General features: G+C 41.4%; 1 protein-coding gene across 1 annotated transcript in view; it reads left to right on the forward strand.

Annotated features, from left to right (window-relative positions):
- Cad87a (cadherin 87A) overlaps positions 1–25,595 on the forward strand; it is a 193,906-nt gene that overhangs the window by 39,176 nt on the left and 129,135 nt on the right. The window contains exon 2 of the mRNA XM_076907955.1: positions 20,515–20,586. Coding sequence (XP_076764070.1) covers positions 20,515–20,586 — 72 coding nt within the window. The remainder of the gene's footprint in view (positions 1–20,514; positions 20,587–25,595) is intronic.

Raw genomic sequence — 25,595 nt, forward strand, 5'->3', positions numbered from 1 at the left:
AGAAAGGGTTGACGAAGGTGTAAAAAGGTGCAACAAAATTAAATTAAGGAAAAGAATAACACAAAATTATTATGAAGTTATTAAATTAGTAGTAATTAATGTATGCAAAGTTGTTAAATGGAAATTGACATCCCTGTGTGGTGGGGATCAGAATACGCCCACAGTATCCCCTGCTTGTCGTAAAAGGCGACTAATAGGGGTTTGCATAGGGTTGATGAAGATTTAGAAAATAGTTACGAGTTGTAGTTAAGAGAGAAGTGAATAGTGGTCGATGGAGAACAGGAAAAAAGCGTCGAAGTTCATCTGACTGCTTCCATTTTTTTTTCAAATCGAATACTAGTTTCGATTTCTCAGATTTCTTAGAATTACCAACCCTCGAGTCATCCCAGCGATGTAGCAAAACGGAGAAAACAGAAACTTCTCAGCGAACGAGAGATAGCTAGGGGTGGTTTTAAAGAAACGTGGTCGATGAAGAACAGAAAAAAAGCGTGAAAGTTCATCTGACTGCTTCCATTTTTTTTTTCAAATCGAACACACGTCTCGATTTCTCAGATTTCTTCGAATCGCCAACCCTCGAGTCACCCCTTCGCGCAATAATTCCCTCGAGTAACGCGAACTCTACCAACTCCACTGTTGAATCGTGTCGTATCTCTCGAACAGTTCGATTCACCAGCTGGCTCCATCAGGTTCGGTAACGAACGCTTCGTAACGATGTCACGGAAGCACCGTGGGGGTGCGTGGCCATTTTTATTCGCAGCCGCTACGAGCACGCGATCGGAAAAACGAGTCGCGTAAACAACCGTCAGGTGCGTTCATTTTCGTCGAGACGGAAAACACGGGCTGGTGTTTTATGGAAACGGTAACAGGAAGTTAAACCTCGTTGCATTGTTTATTTTACACGTTGTTGTAAGTCACTTGTTCGCTTGCTAGGTTTCAGAATTGATCTATATATTGCTGGTAACATAAAAAACGATTTTTGTCGAAATAACTATATCTACTTTCGTTAGAAATTATTTCTAAATTTCTTTATACACTCTTAGAGTACATATCCACACATAATCTGCACAAAAAACAATACAAAACTATTTTATAAAAAAAAACACAAATTTCGCGTGTCTCTGTGCGTACATAAAAATGAAATCGCCTCGCTGGAATGCAACCCTTAGTTCATCCAAGTTGAAAAGCTACGAACGAACACATTGGATTACGACGACGATCTCGCGATGCGATCGATCGATCGATGGATGATCGTGGATCGACGATCATCCGTGACAACGATATCGTCAGCGTGGTTACTCGAATGGTGGCCGTTTAAGCAGGAACTCGCACGTTCGAATCGTTTTCGAAGGGGAACAGCCATCAACGGCAGTTCTCATAATCTCTGGCGAGTGACCCTGAGTCGTTCGCGTCGATTTCACTGGCGATATTTCTGCATCCGGTATACTTTTACCGAGGGTCGCGGATTGGGGACAAATTGGGGCGGGAATGTTTGTTCGATCGTGCGAGTAAAGAGGCGAACCGTTTGCGAATCGCTTCCATCGCTTTTCGTATCTCTGTGTCGAGTCGTTCAACTGCACCATTCATTTATTTATCGTCGCATATCGTTGCGATTCGATTAACAAAAATGATTATTAGTCTAATAACACATAACATAAATTATAGGTCAACGAAAGCTAATATTAATATAATTAAAGTTTCACTTTTTCATATCTCTCTGTCGAGTCGTTCAACTGTACCATTCATTTATTTATCGTCGCATATTGTTGCAAATCGCTTAACAAAATTAGTTATTAATCTGATTATCAAATAATCTAATTATCATATAATACAAATTATATAACAGTTAACAAAAGCTAATATTAATATAATTAAAGCTTCATTTTGCGAAGCTTTGATCCTATATCGGTATCTCGCATCAACGCTTGAAAATTAATAAGAATTGCACACTTTATCGCAAACAATTTAAGCGATGCTCCAAGCATAAAATACATTTCACTTCGAATCGTTTCGCATATTTTGAACATCGTTGCGATCAGCGTGTTTCATCATATTTTCAGGCTTCGTCCGCGATTTTTGTCGAGAAATTGAAAGAACGACGGGAATTACGGGCCTGAAAATCCGCTGGCCAGTGACGAAACGCTTTGTACGCTTATCTAAACGGGAACGCGGGATAAACAGCGGCGGGTAGTAACGATCCTCCGCGTCCTCCGTCGCGTAAAAAAAATTGTTCGCCCCACGCCCGCTCGTGCAACCGAAATGAATGCAGTAATTATTTTTTCATTCGTTCCCTCGACCTTGCATCCGCCGGTTTACTTCGTTGAAATTCGTTCGTCGGAATAAAAAATGTAGCCGCGCGGTTTATGCCTTGCGCAGCTTTCGCGCGAGAGAAATTAAGGGTTGCGTATCCTCGAGAGTGGTCTGAGGAACGTCGATGCTACTCAAATGCGAATTAATCGATTCTTAACGTGGTTCGATTGGTTTCAGATCAGTTTTAGATTTAATTAGTTAAGATTAAAAAGAAATTCAGTGACACGATTGTCAATTTCTCGCGAGCACTTCGTAAAAGTTGGTCCGCGCAGAGGCGCGAGTAAATTCGTCGAAACTCGAGTAGCAACTTGCTCGCTCGATTCTGGAGGGCACAAGTATTCAAGGCTTGATGTATCTGCATCCACACGGAATACCAATGACGTCCACGAAGTTACGGTACATCGATTTACATTCAATGCCAGAGTTCGTAATATGAATTGCGTCGGAACTCTAAATGCCAAGGGGAACTATTCGATCGGTGGTAAATTTTAATTGAATAACAACTGTTGGCCAAGAGTACCGTAACTAGAATCTGTTATCTGTTTTTCAATTATCTAACATTCGAGAAACAAATTTTCTAAGATATTATCAGCTCTATTTTACGATCGTTCGTTTTATTTAACAACGATCGTCGTGTAAAGTTTACTAGTGGACGCTCATTAACACTTTGACGTAAATGACCGTAAATAGCCGTCAGATCCTTGGCGATATTTACGCAAATGACGGTTATAGCCGTCGTAAGTTTTTTTTTGCAAAAACTATGGCAAAATTTAATAATTTTCACTTCCAAACATACAACTTACACCCGTTTTCAGTTATAAACAATCGAAAAAAAATGTGTTTCTGCAAGAGCAATCGCATGGCCAGAAACGTGCGTCAAAGCGTTAATCACAACAAAATTCAGTTACCATAATTAAGAGAGAAACAGAGAAAATCGCGAGCAGATTTATACGTTTACACGCTGGCTCGCGACTGCTCGATTAAGCAATCTGTTTGTGCGAGCGACTCGCGAATAATTCGCGGTGAAATATCGATCGGTTGCTGGTGATTTGTGCCATCCACCTTATATCAAAAATCGATCGCTCGTTCGAGGCTGTTCAACCGTGAATCCGAGTAAAGCGCGTTTGGCCCACTCTGTCATTCTGTCCCTTGCCTCTGCCTTCAGGTTTCTTCCGCCCTATCGCTTATTTCAGGCGTGGTGCCCACATAAATCCGTCCTGAGGGCTCGTTTTCTGCTCGAACCGTATCTGCTAACGGATGATACAGCCTCGTTTCTCAAAGTTTCTTCTATTCTTCGCATTGACTTGCCATGTTGTCGTTGCTAGTCGAATATCACTCTCGAGCTATCACAGTTAAAACTTATGCTAAAACACCAATAATAAATTTAATTACAATTTAAACTCCAATGGCCAATTTATCTGCTAACGGATGATACAGCCTCGTTTCTCAAAGTTTCTTCTATTCTTCGCATTGACTTGCTACGTTGTCGTTGCTAGTCGAACATCACTCTCGAGCTATCACAGTTAAAATTCATGCGAAACCATCAATAATAAAATAAATGTAATTACAATTTAAACTCCAATGACCAATTTACAATCCACGTCGAAGCGATCTATACAGACATAGAATATTACCAAAAGTCCAAACGATTTACTCGCAGCATCTTCGCGCCAGCCCACAGCAGGATAATTGGCTCTCACGAAACGCGTCTGTCTAAAACCAAATCCAATCTCGTTCAACCCCTCATCTCCCTCTATCCTCGGTTCAGAGCGATCTTGGCTCACGCTCGTGGCTGCACCAGTGCATCGTACACTCTCTGCGATACCTTTTCGCACGATGGCTGGTCCAGCTGTTAAATTACAGCTGCGTCCATGCGCGAGCCACTGGGAACACAGTGGTACGCGCTGTTAATGGCGGGTTGGGCGCACGCTGCACCCTGAGCACCCCCTCGCGCGCCACCGCGGATCGAAATTTCCCATAATCTGACAATTGGCCCAGCCGCGGCTGGGAACCTGTGCTCGTGAAAGCTTTCGACCTCGCCTCCATACTGGCCAACGTTTTATCGCGTCACGCAGTTGTCGTATCGAGCTGCGTACACCGCATATTCGGACCTGGGGTAGGGATAATGGCGGCTTCCCTCGTGGGAGGCGAGGATTACGGACGATCCTTGGACGAGCACACCATTATCAGAGCAACAGAGCGAAATCTGCCTCGTTTCGTTCTCTCTCTCTCTCTCTCGAAGTTCTCCTGTCCCCTAATATTCTAGGATTTTCCGCGAATAGGATTTTCTCTGGGATTTGCGAGCAGGGGGTGGGCTGTTGTGGAACAAGGACGTAGTTTGTAGACGCGTCTTAATGGCTTAGCTCTATCGATTAGTTTCTGTTGTTTATTTTCTGTGTCTGTTGGAGGAGAATTGAATTTTTGTTGGGAGCTTTTGGTCGAACGTGGTTGACAGTGAATTTTGTATTTTACTGTGGATTTGGAATTTTTGTCGTTGCGTTTGTGGTGTGTGTCAATGTTATTATGCCAGCACATGTTGAATTGAACTGATTAGAATATAGTGGGAGTATAGTCTGGTTGAGCTTTCTAATTTCTTAGAAGATAAGCAAAATGTTTTTGGTATTAGTTATACAACCCCTTGAAATGGTAATCGTTTAAGCACCAAAAGAAAGTCAAGCTAACACGTTTTGACAAGCAACCCTCTCATATAAGGAAAAAGCTCAATAATTTGTTGAATTAAATTATTAAATTGACTAGAAAACAGTGAAAAGTATAGACTGGTTGAACTTTGTAATTTCTCAGAAGATAAGCAAAATATTTTTGGCATTAATTACACAACTCCATGAAATGGTAACTAATTAAGCGCCAAAAGAAAGTCAAGCTAACACGTTTTGACAAGCAACCCTCTCACATAAGGAAAAAGCTCGATAAACCTTTCATCTCTCATCCAAAATTAGAATATTTCCCAAGCTTTTAAACCAACGCACTTGAACACGGCTTTCACGGAATGTTTCACCAGCTTGCGATCATTATTACTCTGTGAAAATTACCATGGCGTCTCGCATACTCGTTTATCCATAAATAATTTCGAGTCTAACAAAAGCACGATCCTCCTTTCTTCCTCTACGCCGTTTCGCTTTAGGATATATACACACAGAGACTGCTTTCACGAGCTGCTTTCATTTAAGTTAATTGATGTATCATAGTGACGCCAACTGCCGGATGATTTACGATTTCTATTATACGCGGCTCTCTTTTTTCTTTCGCGCCTCTTCTCTCTCTCTCTCTCTTTCTCTCTCTCGCGAACAGCCGTCGACGTTGATGAAAACACCAGCCCAGTATAAGTTTGCGCCGCGTAATGGTCTCTCACTTTTCCCGGTAACAAAACGGCCCCGACGTTTGAAATATGGCCGCGTACCTTATTAAAGGGTAAATCTGTGCCCAGCCCTGCTCAGCCAGCCCCCATCATTATCGATGTAACAGCGCGGCGCTATCGTTTTCGCATGCGAAACTGCAATGGCAACAATGGACGGTGTGCAAGGAGGTCTCGTGTAATAAATGGCAGAAATGCGAGAGACGTTATGATATAAAAGGCTGGGACCAGGCGTTCGAGGTTTGCGTTGTTCGTTGCGAACGAATCAAGCCGCTTAAGAAGCGAATGAAAAAGTTTCGACGAACTTTGATAACCACCCTTGCGAGTTCGCGCGACTAATTCGCGATGGATGTTGTGAGATCGCGGTCTCTTTGCATGGAACTCGCTATTTTCATTCGAAGATGTTTGGAGAACTCGCTGCGTCGCGAAATGCAGCTCAGATTAGACGATAGTGTTTGCGTTTGAGGTTTGCATCTTTCGTTGTGAAGTCGCTTAAGAAGCGATTGAAAAAGTTTCGACGAACTTTGATAGCTTCGCGCGACTAATTTGTGATGGATGCTGTGAGATCGCGTTCGATTAGTCGATTATGCTCTCTTCGCATGGAACTCGCTATTTTGATTTGCAGAAGCTTGGAGAACTCGCTGCGTCGCGAAACGTAACTAATTCCTGATGGATGTTGTTAAATCGCGTTCGATTAGTCGATTATACTCTCTTCGCGTGGAACGCGACGTTCGATGAGAGCAGAAGAGGTAAAGGGTGCACCCGTGGGTGCTCGCAACTTTAATTTGGAGAATCTTAGAGAACTCACTGCGTCACGAAACGCAGCTGAGGTTAAACGAGAATATTCAAGTTCCGCAAGATCCACAAAATCGCGCAGACTGGTCACAGCAACGATTTTAAGCGTCGACTTTTGAGAGGGTGCTCGACGATTTTCTCCTACCCCCGCGAACCGTGATTTTCATTTCACGACTGGCTGTACGACGGGTTTACGAGTCTCAGTAAAATCATAAACACTTTGGCGAAAGTTTCACTGCGGTATTAGGGAGCTCATATTTTTTTATCTATAAAGTCTGTAAAGAGATTCGAAGTGAATCATAATATTCATATTCATCGAACTTGTTCACCTCACAGAAATCACTTGCAATATTTTAGTGTTCTATTATCGAGATTTTTAATTAATACGAAGAAGATTCTGGGAAAGTGAAGAAATATTTTACAAAAGTCTCTGGCAAGAGAGCAGCTTCTGTTCATCAACGATTTAGTGTATTAGGGAGCTAATTATGTATCTATAAAGTCTATGAAGAGATTCGAAGTGAATCGTAATATTCATATTCATCGAACTTCTTCACTTCTCAGAAATCACTTGCAACATTCTACTGTTCTATCATCGAGATTTTTAATTATATACCAAGAAGATTCTGGGAAAGTGAAGAGATATTTTACAAAAGTCTCTCGCAAGAGAGCAGCTTCTGTTCACCAACGATTATCTAGTTTAAACACACACGTTGTTATCCCAGGTATCACAGATTAGAAAATGAGGGTCGAGTTTATCGTGTGTTAGTAATCTTCCAGCAAATAGACTCTGTTGCGGTGTAAGAAGGGTATTGAAGCGTTCGAGGGGTTCTTTGACCCAGTGATCCGATGAGCTGCGTCGATGCCACGGTTGTCGAGGCCATCGGTCGAGTTCCCCTCCGTTCGAAGCCTGGAACAGACAAGAGAAGGGTTACCAAGCCTGGTAATCTTGACGAACCAGGCCAAGCGTCGTGTCAGCTTCTCGATTTCCACGAAAGACACCAACGCAAAGGGTTGTAGTTGCGTATTTAGCTTCGACTGGTTTCAATGGTAGTTTGAAACAGAAGTTGGCGATCTTCTTTCGCTGTGAGCTGAAAATTAATAAACATGAGACTTTTGAGGAGACGTTTTGAGGTTGTAGAGACAAAAATGAGAGTTCTTGCAAGTTTAGGGCAATTTTAGAGGTCTTACTCTTGAATTAAGAATCTAATTTAAATAAAAATCTGAAACAGTAGCTAATAATAAGCGAAGCTAACGTAGCATGAACTTGGTGCGAGTAGTTTTGTCTTCAGAATAAAATGGCACAGGTTGGAATCAGAAAGGGTCGTTCGTTGGCAATTTTACAGGCTTTAACTTCTACAACTTGAACTAAGAAGTTAATTTAAATAAGAATGTCAAAAAGTAGCTAACAATAAGCAAAGCTAGAAGCCAGCGAGTAGCTGTCTCTCGAGAATAAAATGGCACAGGTTGGAATCAGAAAGGGTCGTTGAAGCGCGGGGATGGAGTCGACGGATCGACGTCCGACTCGCGCAAAAGGGGGTTGCGGAGGATCGTATAATGTAACACGGAAATATTGCCGGTTCGCGAGAGCTGAAAAAGTTGAAACGCCCAGGCGAGTTCGAAATTTCTTTTCGGCGCAAATGCGATCCGTAAGTCGCGGCTATTCCTCGCGAGGAACCCGGCTATGTTTCGAGCTTCCATTGCACTTTACGTAACGGCTTTTTCTTCGCTCTGTGCTCGTTGAATGATGACCGCGAGTCACCTGCGCGAGCTCTCACTCCCTGTCATCCGCGAAACTCACCCTCTACGAACTTGCGTCTCGCGGTTACCAAATTCATCTTCCTTGCTATATTTATTTCGATTCGCGGCTCCAAGTTTCTTCGTTCTCTTCGAAAACTTTGCATGAAAGACTCTGCAACTTCTCATAAAAATGAAAAACGATTTACATCAGTAATTGGTTGATTATGTCAGCTGTAGCTAAAAAATTTACAGCGTCTTTTAAGTAAGTCGATATTCTTAAATTTCTATCCCAAAAAATCGTTCTGTTCCAAACTCGTAACAGAAGATAAACGCACGCACCTTTTGGTCAGCACCCTTAATTATCTCCCGCAGTTCGTCTACACGATTTTCTGCTCGAAGTTTTATCTTTCTCTTCTTCTGCAACTTCTCATAAAAATAAAAAGCCAGATGTAACTAAAAAATTCACAGTGTCCTTTAAATAAGTCGATGTCCTTAAATTTCTGTTCCAAACAATTAAATACACTCTGAGCAGGATACAGCTATACATTTATCTAAACGCAACCTCGTAACAGAAAATAAATTTACGCGCCCTTAATTATCCCTCGCAGTTAGTTTATCCACGATTCTCTGGTTCCATCGCTTAAACCAGGGTCGAAGTGTACGAAGGGGGTTGCAAACGACAACCGAGGCTCGCGTCCATTCTCTTTTTCACGGCAGCTTTCGGGTTATCGAGTTGTATCACCGTGGACGTGGTTGGAAGCGTTAAGAAAAGCTCGTGGCCGGTTTCCATCGGACACATCCAATTCCAGGGACCGCTATCCTGCGGGGAATGGCCGTTGACCGGTTACCCCCGCTCGTAAATACCCGAATCCGTGTACGATCTCGCGCTTCGTTCGCTCGATCTTTAATTCTTTCTCTGACGCGATGCGTTCGTCCTTTGCGCGTCCTGCTGAAGGATAATTAAATTATCTTGATTAAATGTTAGTCAATAATTTGGGTTTCGAATGTGATGCTCGTGAAATAATTCAGAACGCGAGTCGGTTGTTCGTCACATCTGTTATATCCAACGATTCGTAAAATCTTGCAATTGTCCTTAATTAATAAATATCCTACACTACTCTCCGTACGAATCTTGCAAAGCGAAAGATTGATGCGTCTTGAATGTTTCACGCTGTTGTAAATACTTGCTTGCTGATTTCTGCTTTTAAATGTCTCGCAGGGTGCTAGAAACGAAGGGATGAGTGTTTGAATTAATCGAGTCGTGGATGTTTACAAAATTATGCGTACAGATTTATTTTATGTAACACTAAGAGCTACAAATAATTGCAGAGTGAGAAAAAGTTAGTTAGAGCAGCGAAACCAAAGAAGCCAATAGTTTGGTGCACGCGAACGAGGTCTAAATAGTTGTTCTTCGAGCTGGTTCGAGACGTTGGCCTACATTGGCTTTCGATTTATCCGGTAAACGCCTGTGCCAGAGGCGAACGGACCCTGGCACGGTAGTTTGTCCACTGTTCCGGACTGGAAGACGTGGCAAACGAGGTTCCTCTGGCCAAAGTCGACGAGATACCGGGTTTGTTAGCTATAATTACGTTCGTTCTATACCCGTTCGCGTGGAAATGATTTTAAAAGATCCTTCTTTACTTTCCACTCGTCCCAGCTCGTCCGACGGCTGTCCCTAGCCACTCGACGCTGCCGCTTTCATCCTGGGATATCATTACCGCCATTAATAAGAAACTCGCCACCGCGATGATCGTCGAAGCGCGATCAAAAGGATTTCGAGGTACAAAGTACTTGGAGATCCAGCACTTTCCTCGTCCATCACTTTTCCAACCCTTTAATTCTCTGGAATTGCTCGCGAGTGACCATCACCTTAGATATCGCATGAATTACAATTAATATTTTGGAACACTTATGTGTGTGGGGTTGAACGATGCTCGTTTGGAATAACGAAGCAAATAATTTATTTTAACAAATAACAAAGCTGATATTTGCTCTATGTACAAACGCTACGCCACTGAACTCTAAAAAAATTTATGTAAATTTCATTTTGAAACAAATTTCAGTAATCACTTGGCTAGATTGAAGAACACAACCCCTCTTCTCTGTATTTTCCAGTAGATTCACGCTTTCCAGCGTTAAAAAATCCAGTTCCCCATCTTCTATCGGTGAAACAGCTATTCCAACTGCCATCTGTGCCCTCTCGCGCACAGATTTCCTCGCGACGCCACAAAGTAGCTACGGGTAACTCGATCATCGTATTCGCATAACCGCGTCGAGGGTGCGTTCGACGCGAGACTTTCGCGGAAACCGCACGGGGTTGCTGGTAGCGGAAGTGGTCTGAGGGCGCGCAGGTGTGCCTTGGCCATTACTTTCGCAGCAGTTTATCGATGGAGTCTGCTGGTAGGAGCGTTCGTTCCTCGAGAGAAGCAGAGAGAAGCTGTTTCACACGCAGTCACACATTGTTCATTAACTTCTAAACATCCTATCTTCCAAGCATATCCATCCTCACGCAGTTACATTAGTCCACACGGTCTATAATATTAATCCAAAGGTATCATCTCTTTCCACAAAAATGAATCGTATCATCGTTCGTCGTATTCCACTGTTGGAAATGGGTTTTCTAAATAACTAATAGTGATTTACTTTTCTATAACGTTCTTCATTTCCAGTTCTTTATTTCAAGAAATGTCGCATCAAAATTAATGATATTTTCCTCCACAGTGCACATTTTAACACTGTAACAGAACTCAAAGTGAAACAGAGAGGACCAGACACTCAATAAAAGTATCAAACACCCAAACTGCTACTGAAACAACCGTAAAAATAACCACGCGAGTCTCTACAAACGAAATTTGTATCCCAAGCAACCCTTCGTTTCCCAAGAAGCACTGTTCCTCCCTTCACCAGGGTCGTCGCTCTCCAAACCATCGTTTCTTCGCTCAGAGACCTCTTCGTCTCGAGCGCGATACCATAATTTCCCTGGCAACCCCTATTATATCGCAGGAACGCGTTTTATTAGTAGCTGCGTGGTCATTATCCGACCTTCTTCTTCGCTCATCCGCGCTGCTCGACCTCGAGCAGAAGAACCACCCTCGTCTCAGAGACAAACAGCTGCCCCTGGTCCCACAGTAGCTGGCTCTGCAGCTGTAACAGCGATCGCTGGATCAAATTCACGAGCTATCCCAGCTCTCGCAAGTTTGCGTTACGTGTTTCCTGTCACGCGTCTCGAATGTTAAGCGTATCCGTGACGCGGTACCAGGGGTGAACGGTTTAGGAACGTTACGTAACCTGGAGAACGTGGCGCGATCGCTCGAAGGACACTGCTGGGCGTTCGAATCTGGCTTGACCCTCGTTTCTTCATTTTATCTCGTTGACGATTGAGAATAATTTTACTTTTGGATGGATGACACTGTTTAATATTGAATTGGGTCGACTAAAAAATTATTTCTAGATCTCGTCGGATCCCACAGAATTGCAACAATACCCTCTTTCATCCTTGATTCCTCTTCTTTCTTATTTCACGCGAGTTTCTCATTGCACTGACGGATTTTTCCACGTTGAGACCCTTGTTACGCTTTGCACATCCTGGAGAACGTGGCGCGATTGCTCGAAGGACACTGCTGTGCGTTCAAACTTGGCGTGACCCTCGTTTTTTATTTTATTTCGTCGATGGTTGCAAACGATAGGCGATAGTTTTACTTTTGGGTGGATGATGCTCTTTAGTGTCGAACTGGGTCGATACAAAAATTGTTTCTAGACCTTGTCGGATCCCACAGAATTGCAACAATACCCTCTTTCATCCTTGATTCTTCTTCTTTCTTATTTCACGCGAGTTTCTCGTTGCACTGACAGATTTTTGTACGTTGAAACGAAACAGAGACCCTTGTTACGCTTTGCACACCCACCTGGCTGGCTGGTCCGTCGCTACTCTTTCAAACGACGATCGCTGGCTTGAATTTAACATGAAGAGAACTGCTATCGCGACGATTGCGCGGAGGCTTTATCATCGCCCCTCGACGAGGAATCGCGATCGTTAATATATATTACAATCGAATAAATTACCGTCGAGAGGCCACGCGATCTTTTCGAGAAGACACGCTCGAGAGACTCGAGAGGGTTTCGAGTATTTACAAGGCTTTGTTTAAGGAGCTCGAGTGCGGTTACTGTTCAAGCTCCTTGTTCGCTGCTCGAACACGCTGTCACGTAAATTGTGCTGCTAATGGAATTGTATTAGCCAATTATACAACGTGTTAAAAAAAACAATATTTATGTGCTACAATGCTTGCTCAAATTTTTGTACAAATTAAAGAAAATGAGTGACGCATGTATGCCAAAGGTACGCGTTTCTGTTATGTAAATTTTGCTGTCAATGGAATTGTACTAGCCAATTATACAAGGTGTTGAAAAAAAAATATTTATGTGCTACAATGTTTGCTCAAATTTTCGTGCAAATTAAAGAAAATGCATGACGCGCGAATTGCAAAGGTACACGTTTGCGTGAACTTTTAAAACGGAAACCGTGTTCGCTCGCGGTTAAGCGGGTTGTTGCGAAGCACCGCAGCGACAGTTCGTCCATCGAGAAACTTGGAATCTCCTCGATTTCGAGGTTCGAAGGGGGTGGTAACTTGACCCAGCGCGCATCGACGCGCACCTCGGTTCATTTAGATACGCGGGCACGTTTCCCTTGAACTTTTCGATTCCCGATAACGAATTTCCTCGACGACCTGGAAATGCTTTCCCAGCATCCATCGCTTCCGTTTCCATCCCTCCGTCGTCTCTAGTCTTCTTTCTCGCGTCTCTCGTCGCGTCTCGCGTGCTTCCCTGCGTTCAACATCTTCCGCTGTCCATGTTTGAAGGGTGAGTTTGCTTCGCGAGTGTTACAGACGGTCTCTGTGACAATTGTAATACGATTTTCAGGGGTTTTTCGTTCACAATTTTTGAATAGACAATAGTCTACTGTTTGTAACTATTTAACATTATCTATTATTATATTCTACGTTCAAGATCTTCCGTTGTTTATGTTCGAAGGGGTGAGTTTGCTTCGCAAGATTTAGACGTTCTGTGTGTTAATTCCAACATAGTTTTCAGGCTTTTTAAATATTATCAATAGTATATTAAATATTATCAATAGTATAACGTGAAAATAGCGGGTGTTACAGTTTCATAGCGTCTCTACGTGACCAACCATTGGTCTGAAAGAAATCTGAATAAATAACTTTCAAACTCCATCATCCAACAATATTTTAAAGATAGCGTACACACTGATCAGGTTCATTTCGATCGCGAAATCGATTCAGAAACGATCTCGACCAAAGTGAACCATCTTCAAACGCAAAATCGTCCGCGTTCGAAGCTCGACGCGGCGTCGTTCGGGAACGAGGGTGAAAAACGGGGCGAAAACACACCGACTCGGGACTCTGGGAACGAAGCCGCGCTACGGATGCACCGAAGCCTCATTAATTAAGACAGCTCGGCGATAGCGGCTCGCGGAACGAAAATAATTAATGAGAGTAATGAATGTTCGCGCGACGCGAAGAACAGGCACGAATTCATCGGGGACAAAAGAATTCACGCCCGAGGAGCCCCTAACAGACACCCGATGATAATTAAAATACCCGTATCATATGCGACGACCATTGTCGTTGAATAATAACCAGTCGTCGAACAATGTCGTATTCGATGGTTTACTTCGTGCGAATTTTTTTGTATTCTTGAACCTTCGCAATTAGAAAATGCCAGCTTTTCAGTGATTAATTATATTTGTGTATTCTTGTGCGTAATTAGAAAAGGAGAGCTTTAGTGATAAATTGTATTTGTATATTCTTGTGCGTAATTAGAAAAGAAGAGCTTTAGTGGGAAATTTAAATTATTTTTTATTGCTATGCTTGTCTTAGGAAGTTGAATATTGGAGGAAAGTTTGTCAATCCTGAACGAAATGTTTAAATTTATAAGGAAGTATTTCAGTGGCGTTAGAAGGAGAAATGGATTTTCATTGTTGTTAATGAAATAAGAGTGTCGTTTATTAAGTAATAATGTTAGTCACTAAATGCTTTGTATTTTCTGACTTTCTAAGTCAGTCTCGATTTTTACTCAGTCGCTGTTCGCTGAATACTTCTGGATCTTTATGCTATTATTGCTTGCTCAAAACTCTTCGATCTTTATGCTATCGCAGCTTGCTCAAAACTGTTCGATTTTTACGTATCGCTGCTCGTTAAACACTGCTTCTTTCGCCCCTCAGATTCACCCCGTTCTTCATGCATTCATTCTTCAAACGCTCGCGCTCAGGTCCAAGCCACCCTTGTCATTCTCAGACGATCCTGTCACCAGAATTTTTACGCTATCGATGCTTGCTCAAAACACTTCGATCTTTATACCATCGCTGCTCGTTAAACACTGCCTTTCAGAAGAAAAACCGTTATCCTCAGACCAATAACATCCTCTATCTATTTTATTGTTGTATTATAATATAATCCACCCGTGCGACACGATTTCGTACAAACAATTATCATAAATTGATAATGAACAGCTGTCACATATTTTTGATGCCAGGCTTAGAAAAGAAAATCGAGGTGTTCACTCGATGTTTCACAATGTTTCGCATAGCAACTCGAGAGTCTCTGTTTATTGTGGTTCTCGTTATCTCCAATTGATAGATGCGAAGTATTGGTTCGAGAATAAAGTGCCTTAGGCTGTTTATGTCTTCGCTTGGAAAGTGACATTGTGACGTCAAATTCCCCTACGACTGTAGTCCCGAATACGATGTATTTAGCCTCAGTACAGTTTCGAGGGTCGTAGCAAGCGCACGTGTCGCGAACTTTTCCACCACTCGTTCGAAAGTTTCAACGCGAGTTTGATTTTCAATCGATCAGAAACTTACTTATCTATCCACGATGAAATTGGTGGCAGAGCAAGTGTAAACAGTGATGACGTATCGCGTGTGAGAAATAGAAAAATTAGAGTGCGAATAGACAGTGAATCCAGAAATAGCAGCGATGACCCACAAAGTCCTGCTATTTCAGAATGCTTTGGTAAGTGTTTATGTAAAATATCACACCAAACGCAAAACTACTGCGATAAAATATAACACTTTCGTATGTTAATTTTTCTATACATTCATTTAAGAAATCGTCTCGAGTTGCTTTGCCGTCATATCGAAAAAGTCGTCGAGCGCAGAGGGTTAAATTCACCCTGTTCTCCATGCATTTCTCAGACGCTCGCAGTCAGGTCCACACCACCCTCGTCATTCTCAAACGATCCTGTCACCAGGTACTGTTTCAAGGTTCTAAACACTCTTCTTCTGCATCTCGACCTTTTAAACCCAGTCACACGCAGTCACATTGTTCATTATCTTCTGAACATCCTATCTTCCATGCATATCCATCCTCACACAATTACATTAGTCCACACACTCTGCAATATTAATCCAAAGGTATCATCTCTTTCCACAAAAATGAATCGTATCATCGTTCGTAATATTCCACTATTGGAAATAGGTTTTCTAAACAAGTAATAGCGATTTATTTTCTATGATACTCTTTATTTGTATGTACTCACTGGAAGTAACCTTTGCCTTGAGAACTCTCTCTCTAGAGAACTGAATTGAAGTTAAAACGGTTACCAATCATGTGTGTGCTCGAGGCTCTGTTGGTTTTCATTGGAAACCAACTACAAAAATTAATCTCTTGTCCTCGAATGAGAGGAGATGGCATTTCTTTACTGATATACGTTTCTATATGTTTTAACTTCAGTTCAGTTCTGTACAGAGAAATTAGAGAAAGGTCACTTCCAGTGCGTAGAAATAAAAGAACAATTATAGAAAAGTGAATCGTTTTTGATTATTCATAAAACCCAGTTTCTAACAGGCTCTATCGCCTTTTATACAAACAGACTTTAGAAATATGTATCTGTAAAGAAATGCCATCTGTTCTCACTCAAGGACAACAGATTAATTCTTGTACTTATTTTCCAATGAAAACCAAATCAAAACATCCACAATTACACTTAAACCGTTAAAGTTAACCCTCCACGGTCAATCGATGACAATCAGCCTTGATCCTTGACTTGGCAACTTGCACCCTTGCTCCACCAAAGATTCGACTCAACCCCTAAACTCTACCAGCCCAGAAGTTCGCAGTCGACGAAAGTTTCGAGTCCTGAGACTGACGCTGAGACTCTCTCAATGACAATAAGATCGATTATCGCTTGCTGCTGAATCGAGAGACGTTTCGTCCGCGCCCAACGCGTGCGTCCTGTTCCCCAGCAGCGAAAGGGTTGGGGCTGCGCGATTAATCGACTCGCGTTTTACGTTCTTCGACCTGTTCGAGGACTGGCGAATAACGGCAGACGAATTTGCGAACGTTTCGAGCTGGCAGCGTCTGACGTTTCGCGTTCACGTATGTTTGTCGACGGCTTCATTGTGCACCAGCGTCGGTTTCTAGCGATTAGGCTGTCAGCATGCTCGGCTAAGCCCTCATCCTTGCGTGTAATCCATTCTCGTGCTACCCTTGCGCCATTGTTCCGACTTTATTCCAGTTTTAAAGGGAGTGATGGAGGGTATCGTGTTTTAGGATGTTCTGGGGAGTTGATTGTGGTGAATTTGGTTTTTATACTTTTTTTATTTCTGTTTTTTAACGTTTTGGTTGAGAGTTTCTTTTTTAGCAAGGTTTCTCTTGGGTTCAAATATTCAACAAGCTTCGTGGTATTTAATTTGGGTTTGAAAATTGTTATTCTGTATAGTTAGAAGGTAATATAAGGTATTGGCAAGCAAGTGTTTGAAGGTTTTCATGTCTGAACATCGAAAATATTTTTCAACCCTCAATTTTAAACGATCATAAATTATTTTCTAAGTTGAACTTGAGATCATTAACGTTCGCTTAATTCAATAGAGCGAGTATCTTTCGAAATTCAGTAGAGCGTGGAATGATTTGTTTCATACCCCGCAACCAGCGATTAATTCACGTTCTGATCGCAATTAGTTGTTCCAGCAGCTTCGAACGAGGATACAGCGATTTTAGCACTGCCGGCTCGGACGATTTCAACTTTTGCGCGATTGCTATTAATTCTCGAATATTCCATTCGAACGCACTTAGCCGAGCTATTCGAGCGCTATTCAGCGCGTTAAACAGCGCGCGTTGAATAAAATAGGCGACGGTGGAAAAATTATTCCGCTCGATAATTGCTCTTATTAATTGAAACGAACGAGCTGGCGCGCGTTGAATGAAATCGAACAACGGTACCATTGCTGGACGCGATAGTCAAATAAATAGAAATATCCCTCGACTCTGCTCGCGTCCCCTCGTATCTCTTTTCCTACCATTTCAATTAAAAACTTATTCTTTCACCGTGAAATTTCTCATATTCAACCGCACGCTCGTTCGTCTTCGTTTGTCGTTATTACACGAAACTGATTACGATTACAGTAAAACCTGTTTTTGTGCGATTTTATCTTTGATGATTTCTTTTATGCGATTCCTATCCATCGCACAAGAACAGGCTTTACTGAATATTTATTCGAACGTCAGAGTTTTAATCGAGAAAAGAATTCAATTTTGTTTTCCTCAAGGATGCGAGTTCACTCGAGGTTTTAATCGAGAAGCCAAACCCAATTTTTTTTTCCTCAAAGATGCGCGTTCGTTCAATTATTCATCCACTTCCGGTGCGATTTATCGTGCGCGAAGCAAGCATTTAATTTAATTTTTATATAAAAACAGAAAAATATCACGTTTCGCTTCATAATTCGTACGCATCGTTAATTGAAACGAAATTTATTCAGAGTTGTTGCTAATCGAAAAAACTCGTCGTTGATTACCCTCGTATTTTAGATCCGCCATTTTTAAAGGCTCGAGGCTGGCGAGAATCGCGCGCTGATGCAAATGGAACGACGCGATCGCGATAGTTTCTCGAGACAGCTGGCCAGGCGCAATTCTGTCAGAAATTTACCAGCGACGCGGCAATCGGCGCAAGAAAACCCGTGGACTTCGCATAATGAACGAATTTACATAGCCTTAATTAAACGAGAACGCGAAACTGTCCGTTTCAGCGTTTAAAAATGTCCCTTCCGGTCGCTGGGCTCCTCCAACCGATTTCCGTTCGACTCGAAGCTCGAACAATTACGAGAATCAACTCTAAAACGCATTTATTGCGCAAAGTATTCGATGTACCAACACAGTTGAGCGTTATTGAGCTTCGTTCGAATTAATCAATCAAGTTTCCATGCTGAAAAACAATTTGCAGTTGAAAATTTGCTTTCGAAACGAACTCGCTCGACTCGCGTAATTAATTACGCTCTCGATCGAAATGAATTTTTAATCGAACGGTTTAACTATTTCGTGCGTTGGAACGCGAGTAAAAAATCGTTTGCTCGAAACGCAAATCGCTGGCTAAATCGAGCGAGCGATTTTAGCGTTGGAACGCGAGTGAAAAATCGTTTGCTCGAAACGCGAATCGCAACGATCGAGCGATTTTAGCATTGGAACGCGAGTAAAAAATCGTTTGCTCGAAACGGAAATCGCAACGATCGAGCGATTTTAATGTTGGAACGCGAATAAAAAATCGCTTGCTCGAAACGCAAATCGCTTGCTTAATCGAGGGAGTGATTTTAGTGCCGCGAGTCGATGAAAAGTGTGGATCATGATGGAGGAGTAACTCAGCAGGTGGATCGTCGTGTCTCGATGAAAACCAAGCAGCATAGATATCCGTATCATCGAGGAAAGAACTAACGGCTTCTCGTTCCGTATTTAGAAGAATGCGTAATCGAGATCCGGTCACGCAGTGCGTACCGTTCGATGCACTCGAGGACAAGGCTCGATCGTGAGTGCATTTCTATGCTTCGACGTTGTTATCTTCTCTGTCAATTGAATTCAGACTCCCTCGAGTGAAATTGGTTAATGATTTTCTGGACTAAATTTCTTTTTTTTGGAAATTGGTTAACGGTTTTGTTGACCAAATTTCTTCTTTTTTTTCGAATTTTTGTCGAGAAAAGTTGTACGCATAACATTGCATATACAATGTTTCTTAATACGTTGACGCAAAATCTTCAAAAAAAAGTTGACGCAAGTTTCTTGAAACGTTGTTTGTAGGCAAATGACGGCTATAGCCGTCGTGCATATTTTAATCAATAAAAAAAAAAAAGAACAGCGTTGGTACGAAATGTACTAACACGTGCACTTGTTAATTATTGAGTAATGCATCTAGAAAAACAGTGATAGCATGCAAGACAGTATATTAATTGGTTTTTCGAGCAAATGACGATTATAGCCGTTGAAAGTTTTTTGGGGAAATCTGTGGCCGAACGTGGTAATTTTCACTTACAAACATACACCTGATTTCATCTGGCAGTCATAAACGATCGAAAAAGAAAAGTGTTTCTGACAGGCGATCGTAAAGTCCAAGTTAGGATATTCGATAAGTCAAAGTAACGTTATTTTTGTAAAGTCAAGAAAGTTTCTTTTAAGTATCGATTTCTGAAAGTTTCATAGAATATTATAAATTGTATGTATGTTCTATGTGTATGTAAAGTATTTTAAATTCTTTATCTTTAATTTCAAGCAATGTTTAATTTCAAGCAATATTTCTGAGTAAAGGAAGAGTGTGGCATTACCTGTGAGATTAAATAGAAATTACTCTTTATTTAGTAATATTTTTAAATTGTTTGAAATTATTCTTTGTTGCACAAATTCCCTGAACTCCATTTAAACCAAATAAACGAAACCACGTCAAGATAATAATTTCAATAAAATCATAAATATCAATAATATTATCAAAAAAACCATAATTATCAATAATATAAGGAATGAAATCATAAATATCAATAATATTAACGCTAAAACCATTCCATCTCGCCACGAAGCGAATCGTTCACCCGAAAGAAGAAACAATCAGCGACAGATCGATTCGTAGCGAAAGAAAATCGCACAGAATCGGAACCCGCTCCTAGCCGAGATAAATACTCGACAGGAGAAGGTGGATTTCTGCGGAAATTAATTTCTCTCGCCTGTCGATACGCGTAGCTTGGAGGGAAAAAAGTGTGCCACGAACGAGGGAGGATATTACGTCTTTTCGTGCAGCTCGACGGACCCACGTCATCCGTTTCGCGATTTCTCTCGCGAAGGTGCAGCCATCGCGTGGGGTGCAACCAGCGTCCATCTTGGTTGCGACTTAAAGTGAAATGTAAACTCGCGAACTCGTTGCGTTTATTTCGTGTTAATCGTTTCGTGCGTATTTCGAATGCACACAATTTTTTTCATTTTGGTTGCTTCCAATTTGGCTCCGTTTAAACTAACGAATCCTCTTTTTTTTCGCAGGTTGGCGCAACGCGAGACTATGGAACAGAGAACCGAGGTTGGAGCCCATTATGGTCGCACGCTTTCGAAAGGGTAAGCGATACCTTCCTAGTTAAAAGCAGTGGTCTAACTTTACTTTAGAATCGAGCTGTACTCAGAGTTGGACGATTCTCGAGGCCTCTGGTTTTGCAATATTCATTTAATAATCATAAAAATCAATTTAAAAAATCCTAACACTTTGTTTTTATTAAGTTTTAGAGTTAGAGCACCAAACTTCAGAACTCTGTTCACAAGATAATACGAAAAAGTCTAGAAATGCAGCAGAAAGTCTAGACAATTATTTAATGATCGTACCAATCAATTTTAAAAATCGTAACATTTTGTCTTTATTAAGTTTTAGAGTTGCAGCATCAAATTGCAGAGCTCTTCCACAAAATAATACGAAAAAGTGTAGAAATGCAGCAAAATCTCTACGCAATTATTTAATAATCGTACCAATCAATTTAAAAAATCCCAACACTTTGTTTTTATTAAATTTTTGAAGTTAAAGCACCAAATTGCAGAACTCTGTCACAAGATAATACGAAAAGAAATCCAGAAAAGAGTATGCTGCTCATCTAAAACAGAACTAATCGAGTCAAATATACTCGAAGAAGATTCGAACCGTCTGCGAGACACTGAAATGCGTCTCGCAAACATTTCGAGAGACGCCTGCCAGTTTTGAATAGCTGCGAGCACTGGTTGGATAGAACAGATTGATCTTAACCAAAGCGATTGCAAAACCGGGAACACAGAAATGGAGTTGTTGCACAATGGCGCATAGCTAACCAAGACGCATGGCTGTCTGTGTGGGCAATAACGTCGGGTTTGCATACTTTGTCATACGTATGGCATGCTCGTATCTGTCAATGAAACGTAGGCTGTTCTATCGCGGCGAATCAGTTGAACGAACGAGATGTTGCGTGGGATTAGCTGCACAGAGGGTCTCTGCTAATTGCCAGCCAGCTTTAGCTTAATTTAATACAGAGTATACGCAACGTGTACTCGCGAGTACTCGTGAACGCGTTTGCGTTTTGCAAACAACCTGCTTTTCAAACAGAAATAGTAATTCTACCAGAAGCATTAATTTATTTCTACCAAAATTTGGTTCTGTCGAGTTTCTGTTAGAGTCTTTTCTAGTATTTTTTTTCAGTTTGTAAATGATTATCATGGATGACTCAAGTACCACAAAACTCTCAAGAAACGAGTATATTCGCACACTGTATAGTCTCACGACGAACTTTCTATTCAACATTTGGAATTCTCGTTGCAAAACGAAGAAGAATGCAAACAGATTTGTAACGTAAACTCTTTAGAAATGAAATTCATTATTTTATATATGTCTTATGCGTCTCGAATTCAACACTCTTCTCTCGATAATTATTATTTTAATATTATTATAAAAATCGCAAGGAATCTCTCAGAAGTAAAACAATCCAATCATAAAGTTTCCAAAAGCCTTTATACAAAATATCCAAAAATCGTTCCACAGCGCGTTAAATAATTTATTCAACACCCTTTCAAGCCAAAACAATACAAAATAGATAAAAAAAAATACGTTCAGTACTTCACGTACTTTATATAATAATTTAAATTACAACATTATCTCGTTTTAATCGCACAGATATCATCAATCAGTCGTCGTTTCTAATTAAAAAAAAAAAAAATACTCATTCGTCTGTAGCATTAATCGAGCTTGAATCCGTATCTCGCACGCGTTCCTATTAACTAGCCCTTTGCCCTTTGACATTTAATCCGTCGTTACGCGCACGCGAAATTCTGTCGAACAGCCGGGTCATAATAAACCGTCGTAATTGAATTGGCAGCGTATTCGTCGATAACCAGACGGTTCATCAGTCGATTGATGCTGCTGCTGAACCGGATCGAACACCTGGCAAAATAACGATCCAAACTAACGCGATGGATAATTCGTCGAAAGAGTTGGTTCTTTTCGTTTCGTTTCGCGAATCGAACTACGCGAGAGAACGCCCTTTAAATCAGCTTCGAGCGAGTGTCGTACTTCATTTATCCTTTCTTGCGATCGCAGTTTAGATTTTCTATACTGAAATCGCGATTTTTGTTGGTGCAATTAATGCTGTTGCCAAACAGCTTAACAATTAGATTTCACTCAGATTAGATTTTGTCTGGCGAACTTTGAATTTCGATCGCTTTCATTTAAGTGCTCGAATTATAAATTCTGTTCGATTAACTCTCGAGAAATTTGAATTTTCATCGCTTAAACTGGATTCAAATTTTTATTTTCGTTACAAAGCTCATAAAGATTATTGCAAAGCTCTGTTTCTACTTCGATTCTAATCTCTTCTCAATCCACGCCGTTAAACCCTCTCTTCGACCTCCACTCTTCAAATTGCTAGTTTTCAAATTGCTACCTTTGTTACAGAGCTCATAAAAATTATTGCAACGCTCTGCTTCTACTTCGATTCTACTCTGTTCTCAATCCACGCCATTAAAACCTCTCTTCGACCTCTACTTTTCAAATTGATACTTCTGTTACAAAGCTCTGTTTCTGCTTCGATTCCAAATTGCTATTTTTGAAATTGCTACTTTTGTTACAAAGCTCACGAAATTATTGCAAAGCTCTGCTTCTACTTCGATTCGACTCTCTCCTCAGTCCACGCCATTTAAATCCTCTCCTCGACCTCGACCCTGTCCATTCTCGAATCAATCAGTGGCTCGAGCGAAGACGAAGGCGTTCGAAAGTAGGAAACCGGCAAGTCTGACGGCCGTTCAGGAATGCATAGAATTTTTCAGCGCGCAGCATGGTTCAATTTGCATGCATCTTTCATTCGCGGTTAGCAGCCGTTGCCAGGAAAACCGCGAAACGTCTCGCGGTTTTTCCGCCATTTTTGCCCAACAATGTCCGCCATTTTTCTGAAAAGCGATAATCACTCGAGGCGTCAGGGTCCACTGGGAAATTTTTTAGCCGCGGATACGTCCTCGCGATGATTAAACGCGATTCGAGGAGGCGCCAAGCGAGCCGCGTTTGTTTCGTTCTCACCCTCTGCTGGCGATTTTCTTTCTACTCCAGCCGAGTAATTCGTAACGAGATGTTGTTCGATGATTTTCCTTCCATTTTGCTGTATTGCGTCTGTCGAATGTGCAATTTGTACGGCAATAAAATCAACTCAACGTGTTTTAATCAATCTTTTCTTGGTTAATTCGAAAAAGAAACGCGACACGATGTGGGATACAAAGCGCGTCCCATCGCAGGGAGAAGAATTTTTAATAAATACGTATACACTCTCATCTCGACGAGTGGAGTGTCAGATTTTTCTTAAATAAAGGGCGAGCGAGGGAAATTCCTGCTCTCGGCTCGGTGGTCGAGGGAAAAAAGGTGGAGAACGAATATGGGTCCCAGCGCGAGATTGTGCCGCGCCTCAAACGCGAAGAAATTACGTAGGAAAGGGTTAACCCCTCGAAAAGCGCGACTCGAGGAACGAGGCGAAATATGACACGAGAAATTTCGCGGTGAAACGCGCCAGTTTGCGTAAGTTCTCGTCGAGGGCCAAGGATTTTTTGCTATTTCGTTCGAACAATCGACCAATTCGCGAAAGAATTCTGAAACAAAAGCGTCGATCAATTTTATTTTAGTTGTGAATTTTCAAAATTCTTTCCTTTCGAATTAAGCTTGAGAATTGGTGAAATCGAAGCGACAGAGACACGTAATAATGTTTCTAGCAAATTTCTGCACAGAATCGACCAATTCGCGAGAGAAATTTGAAACAAGAACGTAGAGCAATTATATTTTCGTTGTGAATTTTAGAAACTCTTCTCTGTCGAAAGAGCTTGAGAATCAGCGGAAAATTTCCAGAAATATCGCAGCTCGTTAAAAGTGCGCGAGTCATGCTTTTTAATTAAGCGTTTGAATATTTTTTTGTCTCTCGAGAGCGACATCTTCTCGTAATCCAGCTTTCTCGCCCGTCTATATTACACGAGTTTGTAACGCGTCACATTCGAGGCGTGTAATTGAGATCAGCGCGAGCGTTAAGCACCGTTGCGCAATTTTTTTCCACGACACGCGACCCTTCCGCGTTACGAGCGCGACACCAGCGAAAAATGCCAAATGAAAATGTACGCGAGGAGTCCCTGGGATCGTCCTTCACCCCCTCGCGACCTACAAAATTTTCTCAATCTCAAAAAAACAGAGATTCTGCTTTCGTCGAACGACTAAAATTGTTTCTAACTATCTGAACGATTTTATTAGGTTGATTTTTAACGATTAGGTTGTCAGCCCTCTCATCATTGCGTGTAATCCACTCTCGTGCAACCCTTGCGCCATTATTTGGACATTATTAGTAGTTTTAGGATATTTTAGGGGGTTGACTATGGTGAATTTGGTTTTCATTCTTTTTTTTTTATTTCTCTTATAACGTTTTGGTTGGAAATTTCTTTTTTAGCAAGAATATTTTAATCAACAAGAAAAAAACAGCGTTAGTGCACTAACACATACACTTGTTAAATGATGTTTCATCTTTTTTTGTTCATTGGAATTTGAGTGACATAATTTAAGAAACACTGAACCAATTTTTACGCTACTGGTATCAATTCAAAACTGAACCTGACAGTTCAAAATTAATATATTCTTCGTCCATTGGCCACGATAGTTTTTGCTAAAATAATTCAAGTGACATAATTTAAAAAACACTGAACCAATTTTGCTCTATTGGTATCAATTGAAAGCTGAACACCTGACAATTCAAAACTAAAATGTTCTTTATCCAATTCTTGGAAAAAAAATTTACTTTATACGCGTACTTGAAGGATTGACTCAATTAACTTGCTCGCAACCGTACAATAATTGATTTCACTCCGTACCAAGAGTCTGTCTATACACCTCGAATCGATGTAGACCGCGTTGTCCCAGGCGATCGTTGGAAATAACATTGCCAAAGTGTTCACGGGTCGCATTTAGAGACGGGCGATCGTGAATATTGAGAAAACGCGGTCTGGCTTTCGCTGGGGCGGGCGATAAAGGAAATGCATTTCTCGCGAGGGATTTCTCGCGATGAAAAAGATCTCATTCGCAGTTATCGCTCGCATTG

Source organism: Xylocopa sonorina, chromosome 17 (genome assembly GCF_050948175.1).
Source record: "Xylocopa sonorina isolate GNS202 chromosome 17, iyXylSono1_principal, whole genome shotgun sequence".
NCBI lineage: Eukaryota > Metazoa > Arthropoda > Insecta > Hymenoptera > Apidae > Xylocopa > Xylocopa sonorina.